The 26,074-nt window shown below is 46.6% G+C and overlaps 1 protein-coding gene, 1 long non-coding RNA gene and 1 pseudogene across 3 annotated transcripts; 2 read left to right on the plus strand and 1 right to left on the minus strand.

Annotated features, from left to right (window-relative positions):
* Positions 1–6,698: 6,698 nt before the first annotated feature.
* Positions 6,699–7,737, plus strand: TMSB10 (thymosin beta 10). The gene is made up of 3 exons (XM_077843087.1): positions 6,699–6,834; positions 7,084–7,198; positions 7,446–7,737. The coding sequence occupies exons 2-3, from the start codon at positions 7,099–7,101 to the stop codon at positions 7,478–7,480; spliced, it is 135 nt and encodes a 44-aa protein (XP_077699213.1). The 5' UTR covers positions 6,699–6,834; positions 7,084–7,098; the 3' UTR covers positions 7,481–7,737.
* LOC144324539 (small ribosomal subunit protein eS12-like) lies at positions 7,559–19,837 on the plus strand (annotated as a pseudogene).
* Positions 19,838–20,529: 692 nt separating this feature from the next.
* Positions 20,530–25,586, minus strand: LOC144280741 (uncharacterized). Of its 2 annotated transcripts, none has more exons than XR_013349164.1 (2): positions 24,473–25,586; positions 20,530–23,688 (listed from the first exon to the last, which is right to left on the minus strand). It is a non-coding gene; the product is annotated as an uncharacterized LOC144280741 (long non-coding RNA). The 2 variants fall into 2 exon arrangements; XR_013349165.1 differs by having other exon boundaries at positions 24,309–25,586.
* Between the last annotated feature and the right edge of the window lie 488 nt (positions 25,587–26,074).

The following is a 26,074-nucleotide window of genomic DNA, read 5'->3' on the forward strand; positions in this document are numbered from 1 at the left end:
ATTGCTTTACAGCGAGCTTGAAAGACTCAAAGACCTAGAGGAGTCAGGTAGACCATGTGAAGAAGTAAAACAGGCCTGGCTCATTGAGACTGTCATGGTTATCTTTCCCATATACATAGTTCTTACTAGGCTTCTAGGCTTCATAATGATATAGGGATTCTTTACTTCCACAGACAAATAGGCTCTTTCATAATTTTTTAACTACATGGTACTCTTGATCTACCTATTCTCCCCACTTCTGGTAGTGAACTAGTTTGTCTATTGCTGAGCAACAAACTACTCCAAATCTTAGCAACATAAAACTGCAAACATTTATTACCTCACAGTTTTTGGGAATGGCTTGGCCCAGCGGTTCTGGCTCAGGGTCTCCGAGGAGGTTACAGTCAAACTGTCACCCAGAGCTGCAGCCATCTGAAGACTCAACTTTGACCAGAGGACTCACTTCCCAACCCACTTGTTGATAGCCTCTGCTCCACACTGGCTGTTGGCCACAGACTTGAGCTCCTCACAACATGGTCCTCTCCAGAGAACTGCTCACAGCATGGCAGCTGGCTTCCCCCAGAATGAGAGATACAAGAGAAAGAAAGATAAAGCCAGGCACCAAAATGGAAATTATACTCTTTTACAACTTAACTTAGAAAGGACACATGACTCCTCTGCCATATAACATTGGTCACACAGACCCCATCCTGGTACAACAGAGGAGGGAGACTTCACAAGGTTGGGAGCAAGAGGCAGGATCTTAAAAGTTGACTTCCACAGAGAGAGGCCTGGGAACAAGAAATATTTCTCTACTATAAGGAACACACCAGTACAGATATGATAAATGACAACTGACCCTGGTCTCCATGCTGGGAAGACATTATGGAGTGGTAGGAAATCCAGTAAAGGGAAGAGGACATGGCCCATTTCAAGGGTGCAACTGCTAATCACAAGGCTGCCCTGAGAAAATATAGATCTTGATGCGGAAATCTTCCCAGGTTAAACTTAGTGTGGCCAAACAAAATACATACACCAGCTGGATCCAGGATCCAAGTGCACAAACCCGGCCACAACATCTAGACAACAGTGGTGCCATGGTTAAGAGTTCAGGGCTTGGAATCAGCCAGATCTGGATTCAAATTTCAACAACGCCAATTACTTGCAGCACGACCTTGACCAAGTCTCAGATCCTATGCTATATAAAGCAGAAATGTTCAAAATAGTGCCATTTCACACTGCTTCAGTGAGGATCAAGTGAGATAACACCCAGAAAAGTCCTTTGCACAGGGAGGAGCATGACAGCCACTCAATAATGTTAGTCACCATGATTATTGTTATTCTAGCACCAGAGATGAAAACTGGAACAATAATATTCCCACTCACACTGGGGCTGTTAGCCACTTAGGCGACTGATGCAGCTGCCAAGGTTTAAATAAGGGGTTTCCAGGCAGCACGGGTGGCGCAGCGGTTTAGCGCTGCCTTCAGCCCAGGGTGTGATCCTGGAGACCCGGAATCGAGTCCCACATCAGGCTCCCTGCATGGATCCTGCTTCTCCCTCTGCCTCTGTGTGTGTGTGTGTATCTCCCATGAATATATAAATAAAATCTTTAAAAATAAATAGATATATAGATAGATAAATAAAGGGTTTCCTTCCACACATCTCCAGAGTAGAACAATCATCAGCAAGACTGTACCTCAAAGCCCCACTTTCCCTTCTTCATAATTTTATCTCAGACAAGTCCTTAAATTCCATGACCTACAAAGAGAAACAGCATTTTGATGGCGTAGAGAACACAGAGGTCACAGTCTCACTTCTTTGCTCCCCGTATCTCCTTTGTATGAGGGTCACACGCTATTCTCACGTTGGCAAAACCAGTACCGGAAAGGCGGCTGTTTCACAACTAAAATAACAGCAAAAGAAGGACCAGAAAGGTCATCTGGAGAGAAGAAAATGTTTCTGTGAGCTTACTCAGCACAAGGTTTGAACCATCTCTCTAACTGTCCACATACTTGGCTATCCACTTCTCATTGAATGCCTCCAATGACAGAGAACTCCTCACTTCTCCCAGAATAGCTTATTTCATTTTGATTAAGAATTTTATGCATCAGGGTGCCTTAGTGGTGCAGTTGGTTAAGCACTGGACTCTTGGTTTTGGTTCAAGTTGTAATCTCAGGATGATGAGATCCAGCCCCATGTTAGGCTTGCACTCAGCACGGAACCTGCATGGGATTCTCTCTCCCTCTCACTCTGCCACTTCCTGCCCTCTCTCTCTCAAATACATAAATAAATCTTAAAAAAAAAAAAAAAGAATTTTATGTATTGTCCAAAGAATATTGATTAAGCACTTCTAGGGTCAGGCATTGCATTTGGTGCTGGGGATGCAATGGTAAACCAGACAGATGAGGTCTTCCATTCCCTAGTGCAGAGCAAGAGACAGTAAACAAATAAATGAATATATAGCACATTTGATAGAGATGAATTCTATGAAGAAAGATGAAAAAAGGTAAAGGTTGAGAAAATGATAGTGTTGTTACTCTGTATAGGTGGTCAAGGAAGGTTTTCTGAGGAGAGGACACTTAAGCAACTTTCTAAATGAAATAAGAAAGGTACATCTAACATGAGTATTTCAGCAAAGCAAAGAAAGACTCTGAAAGCAGACTGAATATCTTCCTTACAGCCAAGGGAAACCTGGACTGAACTCTTTCTTCTTATTCACACAGCCACAAAATTCACCTCTTGAGAGGTAATTGTGTTAATCATGTCTGTCTGTACTTGTAGGGTTGGTGGTCAGACCTAGCAGGCCCTGCATCTGCCCCTATCAGGTCCAATCTCATATTCTGTCTATATCCTTGCTAGATCCCGCTTGCCTTAGTGTTTGCAGGGTTACATCCTTCTTTTTTTTTTTTTTTAAGATTTTATTTATTTATTCATGAGAGACACACAGAGAGAGAGGCAGAGACACAGACAGAGGGAGAAGCAGGCTCCGTGCAGGGAGCCCGACGTGGGACTTGATCCCAGGTCTTCAGGATCACGCCCTGGGCTGAAGGTGGGCTAAACCGCTGAGCCACCAGGGCTGCCCTACATCCTTCTTAATATAATTTGCATGCTATCTACATCCCCATAGAAGTCCCCAATTTTTTTAAAAAATTGTCAAATTGAACAGGCCTGAGGAATGTTGCCCCACAGTAAATCTCCAAAAGCTCTCCCCACCCCTGCCAACCAACCGCCTCCCCCACCTCCCCACCCAGCAGTTGACACTCATCAGGAGTCCATTAGCTCCCTCTTATTAGCTCGACATTTTCCAAAGCATCTTTCTCAACAAAGAAAATGGAAATGTAATTGGAGTTGAGTGGTTCAGCTCTCAATACCATCTGTTAACAGTATACAATCTGTTCCAAGCAGCAGGCTGAAATGTTGTCAGACATAAATGACACCCAAGTCATAAGTAAATGCAAGGCATGAGCATGAGCTTGTTGATTGACTTAGAATAATTCATTTACCACACTAGACTTATATATAATTCGAGAGTCTCATCATCTTTACATCTTCTACATCCAGAGAACACTGCCAGATACTTCATGGGTATTTGACATTTACTATATAAGCATATGTGTGAGTATTGTGAAAGATATTTAGGGAAAGTCCCCAAATGGGACCTGAAGACCCTGACACCACTAGGTTATGATTTTTCCATTTCATGGTGCTGCTGCATAACAAAGCATCCCAAAGCTAGTGACTTAAACCAACTACAAGTTGATTTTGCCCACGAACCTATAATTTGGCCAGGGACAACTTGTGTTGGTTCCACCCTGCATTAGCCAAGGCTATTTGAAGCTCATCTGCTTGCCTGTTTAATGGTTGATACTAGCTGTTGGCTCAGACCTCAGCTGAGGCTATAGCTGGAATGCCTACAAGTATCCTTTCCTTACAGGTGCTTGGTTTTCTCAGAGTGCAAAGTCATCCTAAGAGTCAGGCAGCGCCCCATGGCCTTTTATGTTCTAGTCTAATAAATGCAAAAGCATAAATTCTGTCATGTTTCATTTAGTAGAAGAAAGTCATAAAGGACAGTTTATACTCAAGAAATAGTGAGAGAAGTGTCAAAGAATATGCACATGTTTTAAAAACACTACCCATGGGATTGGATGAGACCAATAGATTGGATGAGTATCCTTAAGTAACAAATGCCAAAGAGGCTACCCACTTTCTTAGAGATGCACCACAAAACTAAGAATAAAGAATGCCTGCAAGTCCCCTTAAGCTCCTTTGTTTAGGAATCCTGCATAGTTAATGACTTTGAAACCTATATTACAGTTGTATCTAGAAGAAATAGATTCCTTTGCTTCCAAAATAAAAGTTGGAATTGGAATTCACCATGGGTCCAAATTAGGACAAATGCTCTCAAGCCAAAGGTGGGGGCCTATAAGGTAATATCTAAATAATGCTTGGCATTGCATCTGAAAAGGAATCAAGTGCCAGTGAGACCCTCCAAAGAGTTGATGTCTCAGGAAGTCTGGATACTTTCACACTCAAGTTTGGCAGATTCTTCAATAGTGTATGGCAGAGAATGTTCCAAGTCCATCCAAACCTGCTTTCTTTTTCTTTTTTCTTTTTTTTTTTTTTCTGCTTTCTTTTTCTCCTGGGTACACAGCTTGACAATATTCCCAGCCTCCCTCACAGTTAGGTAAGACCATGTGACTAAGTCATAGCCAAAGAGATGAGGGCAGGAACAATGGAGACTACCTCTAAGACTGGTCCATAAAAACTCTGGTACAGTCCTGTATTTTTTTTTCCTCTTTTACTACCCACTGGCTGGATGAATAAGCTTCTAGGACCTAGAGGAGGGCAGAGTGACCTGAGAGATGCCTGAGCGTCTGAGCCACTACTTGGAGGTAAGCTACCTGACCAAAACATCAGCCTATAGTGTTGCTGCATGAATGGGAAATAAGTTCTTATTGCTCTAACCCGCCACCTTGGGGGCTGTTTGCTACAGCTGTTTGCCTACCCTGACTGTGAAGTTGGAATATTTTTATTCCAGAAATATTCATTTCCCTCCCTCCCCCACCACGGGTGGAATATACTTCACCATTCCCTTAGCAATGGGTTTGGCCAATGGGATGTTCATAGACATGATGTGACATAATAGGCTTTTACACACATTTCATCACTTCTACACTCTTCTGTGCTACACCCTCTTAGTCTTCTGCCATCACCTTGAGAAGAAAAGCACCAGCTAGATCCTGGTCCAGAGGATGAGACACCTGATGAGCAGACCTAAATCCAACCTGCAGCTTGGAACCAAGCCCAGTCTAGCCCAATCCAATAGCAGCTGACTGACCAGCAGATGGATGAGCAAAAATAACTGATTATTACTTTGAGCCACTGCGTTTTGGAGTAGTTTGTTACACAGCAGCATATTGGGGAGATAGTTGACTGATACACTAAAGAAATGTGAGTGCGGCAGTCTTGTAGGGCTGCCACATTAGGCTTCCACTTGAGGCCTTTTCTATGATCTCACTTAAGGTTTATGCTAAAGCTGTTTTACAAAGGAAGAAACCGAGGTGTAGGAAGACTTGCCCAAAGCCACACAAGGAGTTTGGTATATCACATTTATAAGCCTAAATGCACTTCCTTCTTTCCAAACACACCAAGGGAATGTGAGAGAAGCAGGTAAAATCAGGAAGGCGTGAACAGAATTCAGGATGTTTCCACCAAATCCCACTTTAACAGAGCTTGCTAATTACACCCCTTGACACTTGAAAAGTTCAGACAAAGAAAACAACGACCAGTTTCCCCCTCCCCCGTTGTTAATTTACGGAGCTTACTATCTAAACATCCTTAGATAATGCAACTGAAAATACAACTTTTCTAAGAAAGATTTGAACAATCACATTACACCACTCCTATAACGGGTTAATAAGGAAAATAACATTTGCAGGGAATCTTCAAGGTTAACTTCAAGGAGGAAAACCACACCCTCCGACCCAGTGTTTCTAGAGCCCTGAGAGAGAAGGAATAGAGAGAGGCCCCTCGGACTGCCAGCTCCCACCACCGCCCTTCAGACAAAGCTTGTCACCAGCACGTAAGGAACACCCGCCACCGCTCCTGCAAGGGCCGCCCAGCCCGGGGCACGCAGACCACGGCGGGAGGGCAAGCAGCCCCCAATCTGAGCAAAGGGCAGTGGAAACCTGTTTCCCCCGTCCGTTCATTTTTAGGGACCCTCGGCTCAGATTCTTTTAGGGCTCAGCCTCCACAAGGAGAGAAAAAGCGGAGTTGGGGGGGGTCTTCCTGGGTGGGCGGAGGCAAAGGCAGGAGACGGGAAAAGAGGGCAGGGATGGGGGATCTCCAGCGAGCAGGGAGTACTGCAGAGTCCGCGTGCAAGGCCGCACATCCCTCCGCACCTACAACTACGTGCTACACACACACACACACACACACACCCCTCCCCCGCCGACCCCACGCCCGTTCGGGGCTGGGGCGGGGGGGGGGGGCAGCAGATTCCCGGGGAGGGGAGCACAGCCCCCGCAGCAAGGCCAGGGCCCAGCGCCCACCCCCCACCCCGGTGGCGCCGACGGCGTCTGCCGCAGGGCGACGGCGACCCGGGGGCGCGGGGGGCCGGGGCCGCGCTCAGGAAGAAGCGCGCGCAGCCCGCGAGGCGAGGGCCCAGGGCGCGGCGGGGAGGGAGCGGCCCGCGCTGCCCCCGCCCCCGCCTCCCAGGACCGCCCCGCTGCGGCGGGCGCGGGGCGGGGCGGGGCGCGGCGTATATAAGGCGAGGGGCGGGCGCCGCTCTTTTGTCTCTTGCTGCAGCAACGCGAGTGGGAGCAGCCGGCGCGGGCTCGCAGCGGAACTCCTCGGTGAGCGTGGCCGAGGGCGGGGGCACGGGGGTGCGGGGGGCACCTGGCCGCGCGGCGGGCGCGCCTCCCCGACGGGACGCCCGGCCGGTGGGCCACGCCCTGGGGCGAGCACGGGGGTGCGGGACGCGCCCAGGTCCCCGGCCGCGGCCGCCGGCAACGCCCCGGCCCAGTGCCACGTCGGGAGGCGGCGGCGAGGCGGAGGGGCCCTGGCGCCCGGCCGCGGGCCAACCGCCTCGCTCTGCCCACTAGGGTCGCTCTAAGAACATGGCAGACAAGCCAGACATGGGGGAAATCGCCAGCTTCGATAAGGCCAAGCTGAAGAAGACGGAGACGCAGGAGAAGAACACCCTGCCGACCAAAGAGAGTAAGCGCGCCCCCGCCCGCGCCCCCGCGCCCCCAGCCCGGCGCCCCCGCCCCCGCCCCACCCCGCCCCGCCCTTTGCGAGGACCCCGCCCCGGCCCCCCTTCTGCTCCCCGAAGCGCGTGTCTCCCCAGCCCCAAGCCTCTTTCTCGATCCCCAGCCCCCGGGGTGCCTCGGGGTGGGGGTGGGGGTGGGGGTGGGGGGTGCCAGCGGTCCTCATCCCCCCGTCCCTGCTTTCCTGCTCTCCACAGCCATTGAGCAGGAGAAGCGGAGCGAGATTTCCTAAGAACCTACAGGATCCCCCACCCCCGTCATCTTCGAGACACCCCAGTCGTGATGTGGAGGAGGAAGAGCCACCTGCAAGATGGACACGAGCGACAGGCTGCACTGTGAACCCGGGCACTCCGCGCCGACGCCACCGGCCTTGCGGGTCTCTGAGGGGACCCCCCCCAATCGGACTGCCAAATTCTCCGGTTTGCCCTGGGATATTATAGCAAATTATTTGTATGATTAATGAAAATAAAACACACCTCGTGGCATGGCTGGCGTGGTCTGAGTCTTGGTTGGGAACGCGTGGGCAGTGTCGCTGCAGCAGAGCCCGACGCGCTGGAGTCGAGTCGCTGCCGCAGAGCGGGAGGGGGTCTCGGAACAAACGGCCGGTTTGCAGGGACCCTTTTTAATTTTGGCCTTCCCTGCTTCTCCCTGAGATTTTGTGGGTTATTATTAGCTGCTCAGCTCTTCTTCTGATCACACCGTGTAAAATTTAACCTCACTGTCGTTCCTGGAAGCTCTTTGGGAAAATGCATTTTCAGGGGAGCAGGATTTGGGTTTTTTTTTTTTTTTTTTTTTAAGGATTTGCTTTTGATAAGCTTTTACCTTCCCACTGTTTCTCTGGCTTCATAGTTCTGATTCACACCCGGAAAGAGAACAGTGATTTAAAGTCTGAGAAGAAAGGGGTAAGCTGCTATATCTGGAATGTTGGAAATTGGGTGAGGTCACAAAAGTCTCCTGGAGGCTTTCTTGGAACTTAAGGCGGTGGAATTTAGAAAACAAAGGCGGGATCCGGGAGGGAAAACCACAGCAGGAACATCAGAGCTGGAGGGAACAGCCTAGCTTTTTGTCTTTCAACCCTAGTGCAGAACCTTCCACAAAAGCTAACCGTTAGAGGGAGTGCTAGGCTGAGCTGCCTCCTGTGCTGGGAGCAGCCGGAAGGGTGGGTGTGTGGAGGGAGGGCTGGGACCTAGCAGCAGAGCCCTGCAGGGTTACACCCTAGAGAAGAGGGAGACCAACCCAGAAGGGAGGAGTGGATGGGAGGTGGGGAGCCTGCAGGGCGTTCTGGAATGGAAGAGACTGGCTTATGGTCCCAGGGGTGAAATTTTCTCCTAAAAAGGGAGGTGAGGACACCTTCCTTAGTGATTTGTCCCACATTTTTGTCTCCCCATAATGGGCTGGATGCTGGGTGAGGAGTAATTTGAATGAGGTGTGATCCCTGTCCACAAACCTAAAACCCTGGTGGATAAGACAGGCAGCCACAGTAGACCAGAGCAGGGACAGCTAGGCTAAGGGAGCCACTGCCCATTTTGCACAAAGGAGTGATTCCGCAGTGAGACCTGTGCTGTGGAGGGTGAGTGCACCTAAGGGGGTGGGGATGTGGTAAGGAAGGAAGAGAGAGAAATACCGGGGGGCAGGGGGGGGGGGGGGGGGCGGTACGTGAACTTTCACTGAGGGTCTGCTTTGAGCCAGGGATTGTCTTAGGATTTTTAGTTCTCAGAAACTATTAAGACACTATGATAACTATCCCATTTTGTAGATGGGGAAACTAAGGTCAAAGAGGCTAGGGAATTTGCTGAAGTCACACAGCCAGTGAGTAGTGAGCCAGAATTTAGGACCAAGGATGTGCTTTGGGGGATTCCATAAGCCAAGGTTTGGAACATCTGTTGTGTCAAACGTTTCATGAGATTTCATGAGCATTTACTATTTGAGCATAATCGACCCTGGTAGGGTCTATTGTTAGGAGGTTAATGAAAAGGGAACAGAAGAAATCACTACTCCCTTCAGACAGTAACAGTAGGTCTGCTGGTGAGAAGGGCCCTGAAGGTAAAGCAGGCTGGGTGTGGGGAGACAAGTGTGCCGGGGCTGGAGAGGGAGTGGAAGTGACCAATTTTCAATAGGTCAGTCAAGGGAGGCCTCTGGATAAGACAAGAGGTTCCAGGAGGGGGAACACAAATGCAGGGGCCTTGAGAGAAGAGTGTGTTGGATGACCCGGGGCAGAAGCAGCTGGGGTGGAGTGAGCAAGCCGCAGGGAGGTGAGGTGTGAGAAGGCAGGAGACAGAGGAGGCAGATTTTGAAGTACTTGGCAACTGTTACAAGGTTGGTTGCTGATAGGTGCCTCCTGACCCCTCACCCCAAGCACCCTCCACCTCTGAGCTCCATAGGTGCTCCTCATGGGCACTTCAAATCCTGTCTGGGCAGTCAACCTAAGGCCTCTTCAGCCCCAGCCTCCTCCCCAGGGCCTTGTCTGGGACACCAATCGCATGTTCTCTCCCTTTGGATTCCACAGACTCCCTGACCCCAGTGGGTCCACCCTGGAGAACAGAACCCCATTTCCCAGGGCCCCCTGACTTAGAAGATTCCCGTGACTTTCTCATCCCCTCAATTCAGTCTGACACTATCTACCTGGAGTTAATGCAAACCCCATAGATCAAGGGCTCAGTTCCACAAGACAGCCCCCTCCTCCCACTTCAGACCCCAATCCCAATCTACAAAAGATGAACATAAGCAACCCAATGACCCAGCAACACCCTTCCTACTTACATATCCCAGAGAAATGAGTGTATGATCCACCAAAGGATATGTTCCTGGCAGCCTTATTCATATTAACCAAAGAGCAAAAACACCCCTTATGTCTCTCAACAGAATGGATAGACAAATTTGATATATTTGCACAATTTCTCAATCATTAGGTTACTCAACAATAAAAAAGAACCAAGTACTAATATCTAATTGTACGATTTTATTTCGATGAAATTCTAGAAAAGGCAAAAATGATTTCTAATAATAAAAGTCAGCAGAACCTCCCAGGGTGATTAAAATGTTGTATACCTCGATCAGAGTGGTAGTTACAAGGGTGTGTACATGTGTAAAAAACCATCAAGAAGAGCAGCCCGGGTGGCTCAGCGGTTTAGTGCCACCTTCAGCCCAGGGCCTGGTTCTGGAGACCCAGGATCGAGTCCTGCGTCAGGCTCCCTGCATGGAGCCTGCTTCTCCCTCTGCCTGTGTGTCTACCTCTCTCTCTCATTAATAAATAAATAAAATCTTAAAAAAAAAAATCAAGATAAATACTTAAAATGAGCAGTCACATGCAGTTTGCTGTCTGTGTGTTTTACTTGAATGAAAAGATTTTTTTGGACACCTGGGTGGCTCAGTGGCTGAGCATCTGCCTTCAGCTCAGGTCGTGATCCTGGCCCGGGGATCAAGTCTTGCATCGGACTCCCTGAGGGGAACCTGCTTCTCCCTCTGCCTGTGTCTCTGCCTCTCTCTCTGTATCTCTCATGAATAAATAAATAAAATACTTTTAAAAAAAGATTTTTTAATCCTATGAAGAGCTAAAGATTCCCAGATTCTAAGGCAATATACAATTAATTCAGAGGAAAAAGCTGAAAATTGTGTAAACAAGCCCCCCTGAATATTTTCCCCACTTTGAGTGACCCTCTTTTTTCTTTTTTTAAAGATTTTATTTATTTATTCATGAGAGACACAGAGAGAGGCAGAGACACAGGGAGAGGGAGAAGCAGGTTCCTTGTGGGGAGCCCGATGCGGGACTCTACCCCAGGATCCCAGGATCACGCCCTGAGCTGAAGGCAGACCCTCAACCACTGAGCCACCAAGGTGCCCCTCCTGTCTCTTTTCTAATTAGTCAAATATTAACCAACCTACCAGACCCTACCAATCACCACTTTCTCTGATTAGCCCTCTTAGATTTCCCAGCAAAGACATTCTCTTTCTCCTCTCAGCTCCTATCTTTACCTCTCTGCTGGTACCTGGGCACATGCATCACCTTCCTGTCTGGACTGAATAGAGAAGGATTCTTATTAATTGAAGCCAGCACATAATACACTGTAGCCAGCACATAATGCATACTTAAATAAATACTTCTTGAATTACAGCTGAAATATCACCTGGCCTCGTCTTGGCTATGCTAAAGCCATGCTGCTACCAGGCCCAACCACTGTCTGAATGTTGGTTCTATTATGCATTGACAGAGCCCAAGCATGGTGGGTATGTGAAAGTTAGCATGGTGCAAGAAAGCCAAACATCTTCATTTCCCTCCTAGAGCCCAGTTCAGGACACAATGCGATTACAAGGAGGAGAAATATGGTTAATTCACAATTGAGGCTATTGACGGAAAGCTGTATATTACCCAGAGAGCAACTGTGAGTCTCAATCAGTTAAAAGATTTTAGATATTGGACTGCTGATTTCTCTGAAATACAGAGGCTGTGTTCTGGTTCATTTTAATTCGGCATGCCTTTTTTGAGCATCCAGTGAGTGTCTATCACTGCACTAGGCCTGTAGAAGCTGCAAGATGTGAGCCAACCAACTATACAAAAGGCAAAGTGAAATAAATGCCGAAGAGAAGGTGTACAAAGGAGTGGTGTCTGCACGGGAGGCTGCCTCATGTGAAAAGCAGCATTTGAAGACCTTGAGGAGTGAGAAGGGAAGCAGGGCTTTCTGAACAGGTGAAGCAACGCACAGCAATCTCACATTCCTGAAGGGAGAGGGAGTGGTTCAGTGGAAACAGAAGCCTCACAATCCGCCTAGAAAGATACTTTTTTTTACTCTGTAGACAGTTGAGAGCCACTGCAGATTTTGGAGGCTGAGACAAACTGATCTGAGATGTATTTGATAGCATGTGAAGGATGTTGTGACTGACATGGAAGGTTATCTATCCAACGTCCACCACCAACACACCAGGACACACTCCTCATCCCCTCCTATCCTGCCTTCTTTGTGGTACATGCAAGTGCAATTTTATTTAGACATGAAGCAGGTGATGAGCTTCAAGGGGTCAGCTCCAGGAGCAAAGTTTGATTAGTATAAACATACGGCACCCAGGGGTTCAGCATTATAGAAATTTCTGAGGGCGTTTTGTTTCAGTTTGGCTATCATAATGATTAGGGAATACTGTTGATCATAAACTGGGATCAGGAATACTAGACATCGGGGGATCCCTGGGTGGTGCAGCGGTTTGGCGCCTGCCTTTGGCCCAGGGCGCGATCCTGGAGACCCGGGATCGAATCCCACATCGGGCTCCCGGTGCATGGAGCCTGCTTCTGTCTCTGCCCCTCTCTCTCTGTGACTATCATAAATAAAAAATAAATAAATAAATAAATAAATAAAAAAGGAATACTAGACATCCAGCATGGCATATGACAACTCCATACATCAAAGATTTGTGCTGTGCCTTACATGACCTTCTTTAAAGACTCTTTATTGTAGTATAACATGCATATAGAAAAATGCACAGATCATAAGTATACGCTAAAAAATTTTAAATTAAATTAAAAAACGAGTGTACAGCTTGATGAATCTTCCCAAACTGAACACAACCTAGTGCCTAGGAGAGTCATATATCTATTTTAATTTCGAATAGGATGTATACATTTTGCCTACTTTTGAACTTTAGCTAAATGGACTTATAAAATGAATCACTACACATTTGTATAGATGAAATATCTCTATAATTATGTAACTCTAGCAAAAACAAATTCTGCACAAATTTTGTATACACTGCATTTTCCAAGAATGCAACTAGCACATAAATGTAAATTGAGGGCACCTGGGAGGCTCAGTGGTTGAGCATCTGCCTTTGGCTCAGGGCATGATCCTGGGGTCCTGGGATCATGTCCCCACAGGGAGCCTGCTTTTCCCTCTGCCTGTATCTCTGCCTCTCTCTGCGTGTGTTTCACATGAGTAAATAAATAAAAGCTATAAAAATAAAAATAAAAAATAAAAAAATAAAATAAAACAATAAATCTAAATTGGGAGATGCCTTTTTTGTTTTTTACCTCAGAGCTTTCATGTCACTGATAGTGATATTTTTCTTGGCTTTTGAATTGTTGATGCAACACAATTGTATCAGTGTTCATTTGAAGTCGCTGGATTAATGGTAATGCTGTGTATAGGTGCAAACATACCTAAAGTACAGATTGCTTCTTTAGCTGCAGAACATTGCTATACTGTATTAGTCAGATTTTGATAGGTCATACTGCAGTAACAAACTCCAAAAATTTCAATAGCTTACAACAACAAATTGTATTTTTATTCACATACACATCAGTTGAAACTCTGCGCCAGTTGCATGTGCCTTTATTCTGAGAACCAAGCCAAAGGCACAGCCCCCATCTGGAACATGCTCTTGTTATGGGAGAAGGAAAGAAGAATGGCAGAGCCATACAATGGCTTTTCAAACTCTTCTCAGATGTGGAACTTCCATTCACATTCCTTTTTTTTTTTTTTTTTTTTTTTTAATTTTTATTTATTTATGATAGGCACACAGAGAGAGAGAGGAGAGAGGCAGAAACACAGGCAGAGGGAGAAGCAGGCTCCACGCACCGGGAGCCTGACGTGGGATTCGATCCCGGGTCTCCAGGATCGCGCCCTGGGCCAAAGGCAGGCGCCAAACCGCTGCGCCACCCAGGGATCCCTCCATTCACATTCCATTGACCAAAGCAAACCAGAAAGCAAGCCTGACATCGATGAGACACTTTAGGGTTGGTGTGTATAATTCTGCTACAGGGAAGACCAGGAATAATTGGGAATCATGATAATACAATTAATCATATATGCTGAAATGCAGACATATAATTTTTTTTTATAAATTCTATTTCTTTACTTCACCTTTATATTCCCTTTTTTTTTTTTTTTTTTAACATTTTATTTATTTAGGGCAGCCCAGGGGGCTCAGCGGTTTAGCGCTGCCTTTGGCCCAGGGCGTGACCCTGGAGACCCAGGATCGAGTCCCACGTCAGGCTCCCTGCATGGAGCCTGCTTCTCCTTCTGCCTGTGTCTCTGCCTCTCTCTCTCTCTGTGTCTCTCATGAATGAATAAATAAAATCTTAAAAAAAAAAGATTTTATTTATTTATTTATTCATGAGAGACATAGGAAAGAGAGGCAGAGGCATAGTCAGAGGAAGAAGCAGGCTCCCTGCAAGAAGCCCGATATAGGACTCTATCCCGGATCCCGGGATCACACCCTGAGCCAAAGGCAGATGCTCAACCGCTGAACCACCCAGGCATCTCTCACCTTTATATTCCTATGAGGGCTGGTATCGATTTGTTTTTAAAGTATGTGTGAAAAAATAAAAATAAAAAATAAAGTATGTGTGAGAGTAGATTAATTATCTTTGATTTCCGTTTCGAGAAAGAGAAGTGTTACAAGATATTTGATGCTAAAGGAGATGTTGGTTCTAAACAGTTGGAAATTAACAGTCTGAACCAACCATGGCAATTTTATTATTACCTTTGCAGTGATTGGCTTAGCAATAGATATGGATTGATAAAAGAATAGATATGGGTTGCTATTCTGGTCAAGAAGACCCAAGAGGAAGCCTGCTGTGGGACTTCTGGAAAGACTGAATTGCTCCTTAAGGAGGACTTAAGAGGGGCACCTGGGTGCCTCAGTCAGTTAAGCATCTGCCTTCACCTCAGGTCATGATCCTAGGGTCCTGGATGAAGCCCCATGTCAGGCTCCCTGCTCAGTGGGAAGCCTGCTTCTCCCTCTTCTCTCTCTGCCTGCCACTCTGCCTACTTGTGCTCTGTCAAATAAATAAATAAAATCTTAAAAAAAAAAAATAGGACACAAGTAAAAGCATTACAGACCATTGCAGGAAGATGTTCTTCTTGAACCATGACAGTTATTTTGAAGCCATGAAGGGAAATGCAACACACTGAGAGTGGCAAAGTGGAAAAATTACAATAATCTGTGTACTTGATGAGCTCTTGAGATGCTGAGGTTTCTCGAAAGTGCCTTATCTTTAAATATTTTGTTATGTGAAACATTACATTTTTCTTATACTTAACGAATCTGTAGTTGGGTTTTCTTACTTGCAGTCAAAAGTATTCTACAATGATCATCTGGAATGGGAAGTCTGGGTGCAAAGATGCTGGTTTTTGGGATATGGTAACCATCCAGGCAAGAAGTAAAGAGGGCTGAAGTAGGGAAAGGCCAGTTTATCCACGGTGCAATGTTGGTCAGTGTTTAACAACCAGCTCTCACAGTCAGGGTGCAGGTAGGTAAGAGCTGATCTGTAGCATTTGCTGATTTCTATGATGTAAATATTGCCAATCTTAAACTGTCAAGAGTTTAACAATCAATTTGCTCCCTTCTGAAAATTTAACAATTGAATCTTTGTGAGTTGGTGGCAGTCAGCTCCAGCACACCAAGGGCTGTGGGGATAGAAAATCAGTACAGTTACAAAAGACTTTCCAGAGGGAGAAATATTAAGACTTTAGATGATGTGGGCAATTACAGAAGTTGTAATCTGACAAGCAGAAACTTTTATATGTCTCTGTGACTTCATTTCTGTGTCTCAAGTTCCAGGGGGGACGACCAAAGCGTCCAATAACCAGGGCACTTCCCAGAAAGTACATTGGGAGACACGGTACTGCTTTGGAGATTATATAGTCCCCAAGTAAGTATCATAAATTAACTTTATGGCCAACATCTTGTACAGAGACAATAAAATGGGCCATGTCATTGGCCATGATAAAGTTGGTGTCTCTGGCACTGAGCCCAGGGAAGGGCAGGGTCAACTTGGAAGACATCACAGTGTCAGAGAACTGGCACCAGGCTAAACCCTGGAAGCTGCCACTGGTGGGAGCCTGGGTGGAAGCCCGTGGTGGGAAAAAGCAGCAGGGTTGGCCAGAATCAACATGCTAATTAGGGCCAAAGTGGAGAAGCTATCAATATTCATCGACCCATTGCTTTCTCCATTTATTCAATCACAATTTATTAAGCATCTGCTAAGTATTGGGTCCCAACATAGGTAGTTGCTCAGGATAAACAAAATGGATTATCCTGGACATTCTAACACAGGTAAGATAAACAGGTTACCTGGATTAATGACAAAATATAGGATCACGGGATACTGTATTCTGGTTTAAAACTAAATGGGCACCAAGCTTAATTTTTATCTCTCCAGTGAAATTCAGAAGACTGAGCTCATAAGATGGGGTTGACTTGGCCCTGGTGTTATTCCAGCATTTACTCTGAATTTCTGTGGCATTCATGTCTATCACTGTAATGCTAAATTGATGTACTGCATAGAAGTCAACAAGATCAGAAAGACTTGGCTATTAATTAGAAGATTAAAAAAACAACAACAACTATCAGTCCCATGAATGCTATCTAAAGTTGTCAAGCACTCACACCACAGCTAAGAATTGTTCTACATTGTAGAAAAATCCTATTCTCTAGGAAGGCAATTCTGCTCCAAAAAGCTGACACTCTTACAACAGTAACAGCACAACAGTGCAGCCCAAAGACCTTCATCTGAGGCATCTGTAGCTGAAAAGAACCTGTTTTTGAATCACTGTTTTTGTCCAAATGTTATCTCATGTCAAGCTGTCCCTTATTTTGTTTCCTGCTACTCAGATGCCAGGTTATTTGATCTGGCTTGTTCTTAGAAAAAAAAAATCAGTAGAGTGCATAATCATATCATGTGGATTCTTTGTTTTTTTGGTTAAAAAAAAAAAAAAAAAACTTGGGGCAGCCTGGATGGCTCAGCGGTTTAGAGCCATCTTTGGCCCAGGGCGTAATCCTGGAGACCCAGGATCAAGTCCCACATCGGGCTCCCTGCATGGAGCCTGCTTCTCTCTCTGCCTGTTTCTGCCCCCCCACCCCCGTGTGTCTCATGAATAAATAAAATCTTTAAAAAAAAATTATCCAACCAGTCGTAAGCAAAAAAGGATTTATTTATTCATGTAAACAAGAGATCCAGGAAGTAGGTAGGTTTTGCTTCAGATGTGGCTGATGGAGATAGCCAAATGATGTCACCTGGTCTCTCTCTCTCTCTCTCTCTCTCCATCTTTCAATTCTGCAATTTTCTTTCTTCCTTCTTGGGCTGGCCTCTTCACTCATGGTGACAATACAGCTGTGCAGCTCAAAGATTACATTCCCCCAAAGTGTGAAAACAGCAAAAATGAGAGAATGTCTCTCCTTCCAGTTCAAACAAAAAGCCTGGACCTAACCTTCACCTGCCAGAATTAGGTCAGGTGTACCTCCCTGACCCGATCACATTGGCCAGGTCAGCCTCACTAGAATCACAGGAACATTGAGTAGAGATGGCGTAGATTTTTTTAAATTGAAGTATAATTGACATATGACATATTAGTTTCAAGTGTACAACATAATGATTTGATATTTTCATACACTGTGAAATGATCACCACAATCAGCCTAGTTACCATCTGTCACCATACAAAGTTACAAAATCCAAGGAGTAGATTTGTAAGTGAAAATTAAGTACTATTATTAAGAACAGGGTAAATGGGTATTAAGCACCCAAACTCATCATTGTTCACCACAGTCACATGCTAAACTGTTGTATAAAGATTCCATATTGGGCTCCTGGGTGGCTCAGTTGGATAAGCAACTGCCTTTGGCTCAGGTCATGATCTCAGTGTCCTGGGATCGAGCCTCACATCAGGCTCTCTGCTCAGCAGGGAGTCTGCTTCTCCCTCTAGCTCCCCCACACACACACTCCCTCTTCCTCCCCCTTGTGCTCACCCTCAAGCTCTCTCTCTCTCTGAAATAAAATATTTAAAATAAATAAAGGCTCCATATTAACTTCTTAGCCCCTGGGGACTACATGAGTCTTTTTTTTTTTTTTTTCTACATGAGTCTTAACTTGGTGTAGATAGACTTGAACAGGTGGAGAATACCTAACTTCTGTCATCATGGCCCTTATTCCCAACAATCTTACCAAAAAACTAGGGCTGGAGCAAGGGCTCTGAGATTAAAGACACACACACACACACACTCCACCTACATATATACGTGTGTGTACATACAGAGAGAGAAAAAGAGATTTTTAAGGAATTGGCTCACACAATTGTGGGAGCTAGCAAGACCAAAATCTATACAGCAGGTTAGCAGGCTGGAAACAAGCAATTCATCCACGTTACAATCTTTTTTTTTTTTTTTTTCCACGTTACAATCTTAAGACAGAATTCCTTCCTACACAGGAAACCTCGATTTTTGCTCTGAAGGCCTTCAACTGATTGGATGAGGCCCACCCATATTATGGAGGGTAATCCCTTTTACTTCAGGTCAGCTGATGGTAATTTTTTTTTAAGATTTATTGACTTATTTACTCATGACAGAGAGAGAGAGGCAGAGACACAGGCAGAGGGAGAAGCAGGCTCCGTGCAGGGAGCCCGATGTGGGACTCAGTCCAGGCACCACAGGATCACGCACTAAAACAAAGGCAGACACTCAACGGCTGAGCTACACAGGTGTCCCCTGATTGTAAATGTTATTTTTTTTTTAATTTATGATAGTCACACGAGAGAGAGAGAGAGGCAGAGACACAGGCAGAGGGAGAAGCAGGCTCCATGCACCGGGAGCCCGACGTGGGATTCGATCCCGGGTCTCCAGGATCGCGCCCTGGGCCAAAGGCAGGCGCCAAACCGCTACGCCACCCAGGTATCCCCAAGGTGATATATAAAATTAACCAGTGCAGTGCTTGAGGTTGATTTGTCCTTTCATCCTGGCAGGCACCAGATTCCAGCAGGCATTGTCTCCAGCAAGGAACAGAGAATGCAGAAGTCCGGTTCCCACCCTGACCTAGGGCCAGAAAATGACCCTAAAGAAACTATATGGCGGGACGCCCGGGACGCCTCTCTCTATGCCTGTCATGAATAAATAAATAAAATTTTAAAAAGAAACTATACGAGAGATAGTGGAACAGAAAGCTGGGAGGAGCCTCAGCTCTGAGCATCAACCTCAGAGCCGCCGTATCAGGCTTGGGTGGCCTACTTGGTGAGGTTGACTCTTTATGAGGGAGAGGAAGAAACTTCTATGATATTCAAGTCACTGAATTTTTGGGAGTTTCTGTTACATACAACGGAGCTCAATTCTATATAACACAGCTCTTTCTCTGTCGCGCGGAGGCGGAAGCTCCTGTGCAGTCAAGCCCCGGCTACACTCCTGGCCGAGGAAGGCCTTGCTGCTGGAGGTGTAATGGCCCTTACTACTGCTTCACAAGAGGTGCTGAGGCCCGCCCTCCTCCACGATGGCCTACCTAGCACGTGGAATTCGCGAAGCTGCCAAAGCCTTAGACAAGCGCCAAGCCCATCTTTGTGTGCTTGCATCCAACTGTGATTAGCCTCTATGTATGTCAAGTTGGTGGAGGCCCTTTGTGCTGAACACCAAATCAACCTAATTAAGGTTGATGACAATAAGAAACTAGGGGAATGGGTAGGCCTCTGTAAAATTGACAGAGAGGAAAAACCCCATAAAGTGGTTGGTTGCAGTTGTGTGGCAGTTAAGGACTATGGCAAAGAATCTCAGGCGAAGGATGTTATCGAGGAATACTTCAAATGCAAGAAATGAACAAATAAAAAACTTGGTTTTTGGTCTTGGTCTTCAAAAAAAATTTCTATATAATACAAAAAAAAAAACAAAGAAAATAACTCATTTAAGAAATCGAAAGACTAAACAAGAAATCATTATTTTAAAAGAGCATAATTCAAGATGACAGAAATAAGATTAGAGAATTGTGGGGCTTTTAGTGTAAATATAAATGTTTTAAAAATCCTTGTGAAGGAGGCACCTGAGTGGCTCAGTTGGTTAAGTGCCAAACTCTTGGTTTCAGCTCAGGTTATGATCTCAGGATCGTAAGATGGAGCCCTGCCCTGCATGGATTCCGCTTGAGATTCCCCCCTCTTCTTTCCCTCCTCCTCTGCTCCTTCCCCTCCTCACATTCTCTTGTTCTCTCTCTCAAATAACATCTTTTTTATTTTTTAAATATTTTATTTATTTATTCATGAGAGACACAGGCAGAAGGAGAAGCAGGCTCCACGCAGGGAGCCTGACGTGGGACTCGATCCCGGATCTCCAGGATCAGGCCCTGGACCAAAGGCAGCGCTAAACTGCTGAGCCACCCAGGCTGCCCCAATAACATCTTTAAAAAAAAAAAAAAAAAGAAATCCTTGTGAAGGACTCTCAGACAGTGTCAAAACCATTTTCCATCACATTTTTTCAAGAAAGGTACATCAGTTTTCAGAAAGATAAACTTAGGGTGTTAATATAAAACAAAGTAAAATTCATGTCATAAAACAGTAAACAAAGAGTGTTGTTTAATATTGGCAATCACTATTTTAAAAACATCCACAAGCTTTTATCCACCGAATAACATCATGAGCTGTGCGCACACACACGCACACACACTTCGCACATCATAACTTAGTGGAGTGCCAGGCCCAGATGGTTTCGCAGATGATTTCTCTCAAAGCTGCAAGAAAGCAATAACTTCAACACCTCAAAATTTGTTTCAGTAGCTAGAAAAGGACATATGTCTACCAATACATTTTGCAAAGCCAAAAAGATCCTGAAAACAAAATCTACTATGAATATTGTTGCAAAATTCTAAATAAAACACGTACTAACAAATTTAATCAGGAAGCACATTAAAATAGTACTACTATAATGCTGCTAATTAAAGTTTATTACAACAATGCCAGGATATTTCAGTTTCAGGAAATCTATTGTCATAATTCAGCTCATTAATTGACAAAAGGAAAAAAGCATATATATTTATCTTGCTATGAGCCCAAAAGTCAGTTTTTATGAATTTCAACAGCTATATCTGATTTCTTAAAGTTCTTGGTAAACTAATATATGAAATACTTCTTAATAGAATATAAAACTATTTGGTTCATACTAACAACCAACATTATTTAACTGTGAAACAGAGTAATTTCCACTATAGACTTCATCAACCTCATAAACACCTACAATAATATCCTCATGTAAATGTAATAAAGACATCTCTAGAAAATATTGCTACTTTATTAACAGCAAAAGCAGTGTCCTTACAAGGTGCGAAGCAGATCGGTGGGTGCCTCCGTCATTCCCACCCAACAGGCCCCTCTCTTCCAACTAGATTGCTGTGCTGGTCCCTTAAAAAAATTCTAGGGATGCCTGGGTGGCTCAGTGGTTGAGGTCTGCCTTCAGCTCAGGGCATGATCCCAGAGTGTCAGGATCGAGTCCCACATCAGGCTCCTCGGAAGGAGCCTGCATCTCCCTCTGCCTGTGTCTCTGCCTCTCCCTGTGTGTCTCTCATGAACAAATAAATAAAATCTTTCCAAAAAAATTCTAGAGGCCCCAATAATGATAGAAACAAGGCAGACGAATAGCCTTTGGGCCAACACTGTTCCCATCACTAATGCCCAGCTCTTCCTGGAGGTGCAGGGGGCAGTAAGAGCCCTGCACGGCTGCTTCGCCTTCTTCTGACCACAGGCTCAGGGTGCTGAGGGGGCTCTTTCAAGAACTTCTCCTGGATTCTGGCCCACCCAGACCCCAGGCCTAGTTTATGGCCTCCCCAAGCCAGGAGGGCATGAGCTGATCCAGGGCAGGTCCAGGCAAGGTGGACGCACAGGGCTGATATTTTATGGCTTAAGCATCTTGAGAGGATCTGATGACTCAGCCAGCAATTTCTTGAGCTAACATCACCCATGTGGTAAGGAAATGAGGCTAAAAGTGTTCGGGATCAGCTGTGGGGCAGAACCGGGGTAGAAATGCACCTCAAGCAGGACTCTGCGGGGCTCAAGAGATCCAGGGGCCATTTAGAACAAAGAGAAGCTTGTGATCCAAGAGTGCCAGAAACGTAAGCCGGCTTCCCTGTCGGCATCCTCTTGGGATTGCGGAGTCCCCAGAAGCATAGACGCGCGCCATCTGGTGGCTCTCCGTGGAGGTGTCCACAGAATAGAGAGACCCCAGTAACTGAACCCACGCGGACCAGCACCTCCCTCCACTCGCGGCGGCGGCGGCGGCGGCGCGCAACTCCTGCAACACCAGGGGGCGCCACTCTCAGAATCCAAGTGAAGTGGCCCTTGGAGCGAAGCGCTGCGCGGGTCCCGACTGCGTCCGCCTTTCACGCACCCACCACCCAGCGGAGGGAGGGCTGCTCCTGGAGCTGGTTCTTGGAGGAAATGGGGAAGGGGAGAAGGGGCCTCCGGACTAGGGGCATCTGCCCTGGACAGAGGTGCCAGAGGGGCTTGGCACGTTCGATGGTAGAGCGGCAGTGCCGGGGGAGCAGGTGGGAGATGCGGGGGAAAGGGAGGAGGGGAGAGCTGCGAAGGGTCCCCAGGGTCCGGGCAGCCGGCTCGGGCTTTCTCCTGGGCCCCGCATTTTAAACCTAAGTAGCGGGGGGATCCCTGGGTGGCGCGGCGGTTTAGCGCCTGCCTTTGGCCCGGGGCGCGATCCTGGAGACCCGGGATCGAATCCCGCGTCGGGCTCCCTGCATGGAGCCTGCTTCTCCTTCTGCCTGTGTCTCTGCCTCTCTCTCTCTTTCTGTGACTATCATAAATAAAAATTAAAAAAAAAATCTAAGTAGCGGGCAGGTGTGCATCGTTAAGCCAGCTCTCTCTCTCTCTCTCTCTTTTTTTCCAGCTCTCTCTTTTAAGAAAATCTGAATTGGGGCAGCCCGGGTGGTCAGCGGTTTAGCGCCGCCTGCAGCCCAGGGCGTGGTCCTGGAGTCCCGCGTCGGGCTCCCTGCATGGGGCCTGCTGCTGCGTCTGCCTGTGTCTCTGCCTCTCTCCCTCTCTCTGTGTCTCTCATAAATAAATAAATAAATAAAATCTTTAAAAAAAAAAGAAGAAAGAAAGAAAAGAAAATCTGAATTGGAATGCTTGTGGAGAGGAGCTTGTGCCCTCGCCAGGGCCCACCGGCCCCTGTAGTCGGCCCTACCCGCAGCTTCGCCCGTTTACACTGCACCTCCAGCCCCTGAAGCACGTGGGTTTATGACCCTGTAAGGGCATGGGGTGCTGGCTCTGCATAGCACACCTAGGAACTGACAGGGAACAGACAAGCCTGCCAGTAGCAGGAGCTCGAGCCAGGAGCCTCTAATCCTTCGCACTGGATGATGGGGGTGGGGGGTGCCCCTAATCATCATCACTGGATTGTGACCTGAGATGCCCAGGCTCTCAAGGAAAGGCTGCTGCCCTGGCCCCCGCCCAGGCCAGGCCGGAGTGCTGCAGGACTGCTTTCCTGTCCTTGCTTCAGATCAACGCTGTCTGCTCACCCCTCTTAGAAGAATTGCCTCTTCCTCCTGGCTCAGGATTTCATTCCGTTTAGACTCTGTCTTCTCTCGGGAAAGCACTGGATGTTTTAGAGGGATTCCAGACCTCTTCCATGCAGCCTGCAGGAGGCCATAAGCCGGTTCAGGTACGGAAGGGCCAAGCTGGAGGCCGAGGTGCCGAAGACCAGGGACCTTAGAAGGGAGAAAGAGTGCCATCTGGTGGCCATTTCTGCAACACGGAGAACTAGGACACATTGTATTTTTGTTGTTTCTCTCCCCTGAGCTTGAGCAGAAAAAAGCCAGAGAGTAGCAGAGTACCTAAGGGCCACATCCGAGCAGAAACAACACATTCAAGACATCCCCTCTTAGGGCGCCGGGGGGGCTCAGTCAGCTACGTGTCTGCCTTTGGCTAGGGCTGTGATCCCAGGGTCCTGGGATGGGGCTCCCTGCTCAGGGAGGAGCCTGCTTCTCCCTCTCCCTCTGTCGTCCCAACTCGCCCCCTGCCCTGACTCATGATCTTTCTATCTCAAATAAATAAACAAAATATTTTTTAAGGCTTTATTTATTTATTCATGAGAGACACACAGAGAGAGGAAGAGACATAGGCAGAGGGAGAAGCAGGCTCCCTGCAGGGAGCATAATGCGGGAGACTCGATCCAGGTACCCAAGATCATGCCCCAAGCCAAAGGCAGACGCTCAACCTCTGAGCCACCCAGGCGTCCCTAAATAAAATAAATATTTTTAAAAACAAAACTAAACATTTCTCTCTTCTGCCACAACTGACCTCCCCTCTGCTCCCCAGTCACACATACCCCTCTGATGTTACTCCTCTGTTGGAATGCCTTCCCTCCATCCTGGCAGGAACGTGTACTCTTCCTTGGAGACCAGGCTCAACGGGAATCCCGCCAGTGTTCAGTGTGGCTAGTGCCTTTCTCCCGTATTCCCCCAAACCTGGCCAAACCAGTCCTGCACTCACCGCAGTGTGGGGTCAATGCCCTGGCTCCAGTCTGTCTCCCACACCAGGCGTGTGCTCCTTGAGCAGTGCTGAGTAGCTTCTCCGTCCCCTCTTCTGGTATCACAGTGAGTCCTGCGAGAGGCACTCGGAGGAACAAGATCTCAGGTTCTCACTGGTGATCCCTTCTGACTCAACCACTGGGGCCCGGAATGCCAAGATTTGGCCTTGAGCTTGACTCCTACAAACCCCAGGGATGGCAGCAGGGTGTGGCATGGGAGATCCTTTCTGAGTTCCTGACTGCCATTGTTCACAGTCTTCAAGAAGCTTCTTCCTGGGCAGCCCGGGTGACTCAGCGGTTTAGCATCACCTTCAGCCCGGGGCGGGATCCTGAGGTTCCGGGATCAAGTCCCACATTGGGCTCCTTGCATGGATCCTACTCCCTGGGCGCTGCCCTACCAGCAGGGCTTCTAGGCTAACAATTCTCATTCATCATTCCATTTCTGTGTTTACCAAGGAACTTTAAGCTTGAGAGTTTGGGATAAATAAAAGGAGATACAGCTTTCATAGAGAAGGTATTCAAAAGACCCCCAAAGGAGAGTGTCAGTAAAGCCTTCGGGGCTTCAGCTGGATCTCCCGTGGGTCTGTTCTCCTTCCCAGCTGCCTTTCCACTCACACTCACACACTTGTATTGACTCACACACTCACACACTCTCAACACAAGCCTGATTTGAGTGGGGAAAGTCTTGCATGTGTCCCAAACACAGGCACATTGTGTCACAGGCACATAGTCATTCATGTTGCCTTTACTGCTGACCACAACTAGGAGGCCTCACCACAGCAGGTAGGTCTGAAGGCCTTTTGAAGAATACTACCCCTATGTGTACTACAAGATAGATTGCAACTTGATGGAATTCAAGTAAATATGAGCTCCTTCCCAGACAATCTTGTCCTTGTGTTGGTGTATTCTAACAGATATAGGTTGTAGTATGAAAGCACTTTTAACTCTCTATTGTCCTTTGCTTGCTTCTGCCCCCCTTTCCTAAGTGAGTTCTTCCATAGTGGTCCATCTCGCAATATTTTCTTCTTAAAGGAAAATGGATATCTGACTTCTTTTTACTGATCAGGTCTGTAAATGTGTACTAAAAAAAAAATCAGAGTTTATTTAAAAACAGAATAGTTCATTTAAAGAGGTCTTTATTGATATTGTGATATGCATTAATTCCATTTGTTACTGTTGTGCACAAAAGCCTTGTTTACAAGGGAATGGTAAACGTTTATACCATTTTGTTCACTGTATTTAGCAGACATAACTGTCTAATAGTTACTGAATCATGATGTAAAGAAATGTGACAATATTCAGGTATGTGCTTCCTGAATGTTTCAAATTACAATCTGTGAGCACTGTTGACACCCACAGGAGATAATAAAATTATCTGTGCAAAGGTGAAAAAACAAATGGCTGTACAGGGCCTGTGACCCCTCCCCACACTGCTTGCCAAGAGGAGACAATACCATGGGGCTCAGATATTTTCTTATTTAAGGATCACAATATTTGGAGTGCAATATCTGTGTTTGCTGATCCTTGCTGTGGTCTCCCTCGCCAATGGTTTTGTCCTTCTGAGA

Source organism: Canis aureus, chromosome 12, assembly GCF_053574225.1.
Source record: "Canis aureus isolate CA01 chromosome 12, VMU_Caureus_v.1.0, whole genome shotgun sequence".
NCBI lineage: Eukaryota > Metazoa > Chordata > Mammalia > Carnivora > Canidae > Canis > Canis aureus.